A 5,698-nucleotide genomic window follows, 5' to 3' on the forward strand; every position below is an offset into this window, starting at 1 on the left:
ACCAGAGTTGCCCACCCATCTATAGACCTTATACTCAATACACCAGTGGTTTTCAAACCTGTTCCAAAGGGACCCACCACTGCACATTTTGTATGTCTGCTTTCTTATAATTAAACTTATCTTGGATGGATTTGTCTGTCTTCTTCCTGCCTAAGCACAAAGTTACAGAAGAACTGACCAATAAAGAAAAAAGATCCTGGCTGAGGACCTCCTGTGGGATCTGTGGCAGATTGGTCGGCCTTTGGAGAGGTATGTGGAGGAGTTTATCGAGCTTTCCCATCAGGTGAGCTGGTCTAGTTCGAGTCGATAAATATTATTCGTTATTTAAATGGTTCACATTTTGAAGCAGAAGTAGTTAAAGTAAACTTGGCCTTTGCCAGCTCACCCCACACCAGAGCCCTCCATATAAATGGATCCATCCATTTCTGCCCTCCGGTTCTTCCCTGTGTGAAACTAAATTAATTAGGATCAATAGACTATGTAAATACTGATGAAGAAATTATGTATTGATTATTACTGATTTTATCTGACATGTCAAAATCCAGTTTAGATGGTGCAGGACGCAAAAATATTTAATAGTGTGCAAGTTGTAACGTACACACAGAAGATGGTAGCGAGCATGGCAGACGTGTTGCGAGCTCCAATCAATCTTTGTAGTTCTTAATTTGTTTTGCTTGTTATTTTGTTTTTAATGCTGGATTCTAGGTATATATACACATTTCCAGTCAGTGTTTTCCCCCATGCCGATGCCACGCCCCCAGCTATGACACGACATTGACCAAGTCTACTTCTCTTTATGTTCAGGCATTTTTAAATGTTACTACAGCACTTTTGAGCATGATCAGAAAACAAATATACTTTTCCTATTGTTGTTCTCTATTCAGAAGAAGATATTAGGTTTAATGTTGCACAAAATTGTTTTGGCTACTTCTGTATATTCTCTATTTCTGTAGAGCTGGACATTTTAATAATGATCAAATGACTGAGTTCAGCTGTGAGAATAAAACCAACCTGTTTGTTCCTCAGTTATCTTCATGTTTCACACTGAATGTTTCTTCAATCTTTATTTCTTCAAACTCCTCTTTATTAAACTGCATCTTCATGTCTTCAGTCTCTTCTTTAATAATTATCTTCATATCTTTACTTTCCTCTTTAATAAACGACATCTTCATGTCTTCAGTCTCTTCTTTAATAAACACCATCTGTAAGAAGAGAATAATTAACAGAATAATAATGGTCTTCAAACCTGGTTAGAAAAGAAAAAAAAACTAACACTGCTTAAAAATAAACAATTAATATTTAGACATTTATTATTTACATCTAGTATTACACTTTGATGAAAACATGTTTAGTTTGTTAATGTTTGTTGTTGTCGTTCATGTTCACTGTTTGAGCAGGACGTGTCGTGATTCACTGAATCATTTCTCAAAGTGTTTGATTCAATTGATTCGGAGTTGAAAAGTTCAGTTTCTCCATCATGACTCTCCAGAGACTGAACTCGTGTTTGTGTTCTTCATTAATTAGATAAAAACTTACAATGTTACATTAAATAGCAGGATAAACTAATTTAATGTCGCTTTAAAAAAAGCCCCACACAACTATAAATCACTGAACTGTTTCTATCGATTAAAATAGCTTAAATTTTTAAAAAAAAATCGTTCTTCAGCAGAATCACAGCAGATGCAGGATCGCGGCGCAGTCTTATGACGTCACGTCGTCACTCCAAAATTAAAGTCCTGTTCACACGCTGCATTGTCTACAATCACAGAAGTGCATTGAAATCTAACTATAAACCGTGATAAATATGATACAAACACACGTTAAAAAGTTTGTATGAGTTCATAAAGCAGAGTTCATTCATGTGTCTGAATTGAAACATTTAAGTTAGTACCCATATGTGGACAAAATGTGGACAAGTTAATTTGAGACTAAACATAAAATGTATAAAAAGTTATCTTTCAAGAATCAGTATAAATAAAAGAACCAATCAAAATTTCAAGTATAAATGTAGTTTATTCAATACCAAAAATGATTCAGTCAAATTAAAAAATTTAATCAATAGCAGTCAATAAAGTCACCTTTATTTATAGGCTATAACACTTTTTACAATGCAGATTGTGTCAAAGCAGCTTTACATTGATAACTGGTGTATAATTTTGGCTGCACAGCAGCTCTTAAAGAAAATGGTGTCAGTATCCATCTTAAGTAAATTCAGTATTGATTCATTCCGATGTAAGAATCAATAGTTATTAATTTAGTTTATCTATATATCTGCACTGGAGTAATCAGTGATGTCATCATCCAGCTCAGTTCAGTTCATTCAATGGTGTCAATGCAGGCAGATCAAAGCACTGTGTAATATCAAATGTCAAGTGTCCCCAACTGAGCAAGCCAAAGGTGACAGCAGCAAGGAACCCAAACTCCAACAGGTGACATCAGGTGGCAAACAAGTGTTAAAATGGAAAGAAAAACCTTGGGAGAAACCAGTCGAGGGGCCAGTTCTCCTCTGGCCAACAGTGAACAGTGCTTTATTATGATTCAGGCAGCAGGTTACAGGTCATAAGTCTGATTGGGATCGCAACAGTCAAAATATCTGATCCAGTTCTATCTAGTTGAAGATCGTATTCATCACGCCAGTAAACATCAAGGGTGATTTGTGCGAGTTGCTGCCTATGTAGTGATCTAATTCTGCACTCTTAACACACTCTTAAAATGTAGTGATCTAGTTCTGCGATGTGGACACTCTTATAAGACTGTATTTAGAACTTTTTACTTATCGGCAAGTATTTGTTTTGCTGTGGTTTGTTTAGTCTATATGATTTTGATCATTGTCCATTCTAAGGAAATTAGGCCTACCATTCTGGAAATTGCCACCACAAAATCAGGCATTTCAGTCATTGCAAAAATTCACTCACACACACACACACACACACACAAATACAAATCCAGGTAGGTCTGATAAATGTATCATGAATGTTTCAAAGCAAACATTGTTGGGTAAATATTCATGAAAATATGAGGAAAAGGAAATGCCTCAATGTCTCTTTATTCTCTCATTTATTAATATAGGATGAAGAGATACAGATCAAGGATCAGTAACAAGATACATTTAAAAAGGTATCATTTAACAACTTTTTATCAAAACACTTTTGAGTCACATGTGATATTCATGCATCCTGTCTGTCTGAGTGCTGAAACTCTTTATATAAACTTACATGTATAGACAGATCAGAACTTATGAGTATATTGTATTATACTGACTTTAATACAGTAATCTACTGCAAATTTCAAACACACATTAGTCCTCATTAAGACAGGTTCATATGTTAATCATTCTTCATGATTTTCATCATAAATCACACGCTGAAAGTTCAGAATTATTTGAATCACATTCTTCAAATCTCCTGTTATTTTAAGGGAAACAGTAGGAAACCACTGAAAGTGCTGTGGTTATTCTCGTTATCATATATCCTCCTGCCAGCCTTAAGTCTCACATAGACAACATCTCCAACCTCCAGGATCAACACAACTCCATTTGAGGAGCTTAACGCACCCTGAGGCTGATATTGATATGCTGAAACCACAATCTCTCCATTCTTAATAATGGATACAGTTGCTGGAGTTGGGCCATGACCATATATAGAGACTCTGAACATGTACGCTCCTTTCAGTGGGGCTGTGAAAACACCTAAATCAAATAACAAGAGATACAGAATCAGCTGTTTCCTGTATGATTGCTCAATTACCAAACACTCATTTGATTCTCTTATATACATTACACAAATGAAGAGAGGTCTGAATGAAACAGAAGGTTTTCATTACTATAAGCTGAGTTTTATGACTCCATTTCATTGATAATTACCTGTAGTTGGGTTGTAGGCGTTCCCTATGTTTGTGAAGACGTTCTTGTAGGTTATTGTGAAGTGAGTGCTAAAAGGACCAATATATTTATCGCCAGATTCCACCAGTGACGCTGAAAAAGCTATTTCTCTGCCTGTTATTGAAAAATATAAGTAATATTGTGATATATTACTGTATTACACTGAGAATGTAGACACTGAATTTAACATCATTCAAGCACACTTTCACCTCTATTTTCCTTTCTTAACTCCTCCACTTGACTTGAAAGATTTGAAATTTCTGTGAAGGAATAAAGATTCTGTTAAATGACATTTACACTGATTATTGTAATAGATAACACAATTTACACAGTATACACTCAACATTACACTAACATTTACACTATACAATGTATTGCATTGGTGTTTTACTCTGAGGATCATTGATAAAACAGTGAATGTTTTGGTGAAGTACCTTCATTTTTCTTGTTCATCTCATCCCTCAGTTCTCTGATGTTTCCTTTCTGCTCTGTAACGGTGGCGGTCAGTTCTGTAAGTAGTGAACTAAATTCAAACTTCCATAACTTTTTTATAATTTTTTGAAGTGCTTTCACTTGAGCAATAATCTGCTGAGTATCTTCTTTAAAACAAACTTGTGTCTATTATTTCAAAGCATTCTTGAAGAGCTGAAGAAATATAGATTCACTTTCTTAATCTTTGTCAAACAGTATGAGCAATATGGTGTTATAAATATGTAAATTATTGCATTTCATTTTATTCTGGGACTACCCTGTCTTGTATGTAGTGTCCATCACATTACCTTTGTTTTCTGTTCTTAGTTGCTCCATTTCAGTCTCCAGAGATTCCATTATTGTTTCAATGCTCTTTATTTTCCCCTGGTCTTCAATGATGTTTATGTTTGGTGAAAGTACATCATCTGCCGATATAGCCCACACATTGAGCATTAAAACCGTTATAAAAATCATCATTGTTGTGCTCTCGGTTTCTAGTGATATACTGAATCAACTGAATTAACGTTCTCTTATATTTAAAGATAACTTGCGTAATTGTTTAAACTGTCCAATAGACTTTAGACTGCAAATATTTTTTTGGGTTACGATTGTAACCTTTGTTCCCTCAGGAGGAAATGAGAGGCGTCGAATGAGGACACTATGGGGAACGACTCTGCGTGACTGCATCTGAAGCACGTATGCAACTAGTCCAATTCTGATTGATCACCATGTGCCGTGTGACCGCGCACCACAGAAGCCACATAGGGAAGCTGGTACATATTAGAAGCAAGGTCCTCACAGGCATTCATGAAGTATGGCAAAGGGACTCAGCGCCTTCTCAGTGAACAAAGGTTACAGTAATAACCTGAGATGTTTCCTTTCGAGAGAACTTATGCTGCATCAAATGATGACACTGTGTGGAAGGAGATGCCCACTCCGTTGTACTGACTAATTTCTGTCCTTGAGTGAAACTGTACAGGCACAACTCCCCAACAAACACAGAACGTTGGTAGCCAACCTTCTAACAACGTTTTAACAACGTGGCCAAAAGGTTGCTATAACTACGTTGCGTTGTGAACGTTGTTACAGCGTTGTCACAATGTTGACATCTGACCACCGCTCAGTTCCACTGCTCAAGGTTGCGCTTAGGTTGTCTGAACTACCACTGGACGACGTGTGCTCGTCACTGGTCCGGTTCCTCTGGAGCGCGCATTTTAAATTACAAACGACCGTTGAACCGTCTTTTCATCGAGCCGGGATAAGTGAGTATTGCTTTTATTTTATCTCTATAAAATAAATAAGATATGCAAATATTCAAACACGGCCTAAATGTTACATTTATTTGTT

The 5,698-nt window shown here is 36.2% G+C and overlaps 1 protein-coding gene across 3 annotated transcripts; it reads right to left on the reverse strand.

The window, feature by feature from the left end:
- Positions 1 to 3,242: 3,242 nt before the first annotated feature.
- Positions 3,243 to 4,875, reverse strand: LOC125247970 (complement C1q-like protein 2). Of its 3 annotated transcripts, none has more exons than XM_048159528.1 (5): positions 4,660 to 4,875; positions 4,315 to 4,389; positions 4,090 to 4,140; positions 3,863 to 3,994; positions 3,243 to 3,688 (listed from the first exon to the last, which is right to left on the reverse strand). In XM_048159528.1, exons 1-5 carry the CDS (start codon positions 4,826 to 4,828, stop codon positions 3,408 to 3,410), a joined length of 708 nt encoding a protein of 235 aa, XP_048015485.1. In that variant the 5' UTR covers positions 4,829 to 4,875; the 3' UTR covers positions 3,243 to 3,407. The 3 variants fall into 3 exon arrangements, with proteins under 3 accessions (XP_048015485.1, XP_048015486.1, XP_048015484.1); XM_048159529.1 differs by having other exon boundaries at positions 4,315 to 4,373; positions 4,665 to 4,874; XM_048159527.1 differs by having other exon boundaries at positions 4,315 to 4,394; positions 4,665 to 4,874.
- Between the last annotated feature and the right edge of the window lie 823 nt (positions 4,876 to 5,698).

Source organism: Megalobrama amblycephala, linkage group LG15 (genome assembly GCF_018812025.1).
Source record: "Megalobrama amblycephala isolate DHTTF-2021 linkage group LG15, ASM1881202v1, whole genome shotgun sequence".
Classification (NCBI taxonomy): domain Eukaryota; kingdom Metazoa; phylum Chordata; class Actinopteri; order Cypriniformes; family Xenocyprididae; genus Megalobrama; species Megalobrama amblycephala.

Excerpts from the sequence above, each read along its gene's own strand:
- LOC125247970 (XM_048159528.1), bottom strand. The coding sequence starts at position 4,828 with ATGATGATTTTTATAACGGTTTTAATGCTCAATGTGTGGGCTATATCG. Across the intron at positions 3,995-4,089 it reads GTTAAGAAAGGAAAATAGAG|GCAGAGAAATAGCTTTTTCA; the intron begins GTGAAAGTGTGC and ends TTTCAATAACAG. Across the intron at positions 3,689-3,862 it reads CGCCTACAACCCAACTACAG|GTGTTTTCACAGCCCCACTG; the intron begins GTAATTATCAAT and ends TATTTGATTTAG.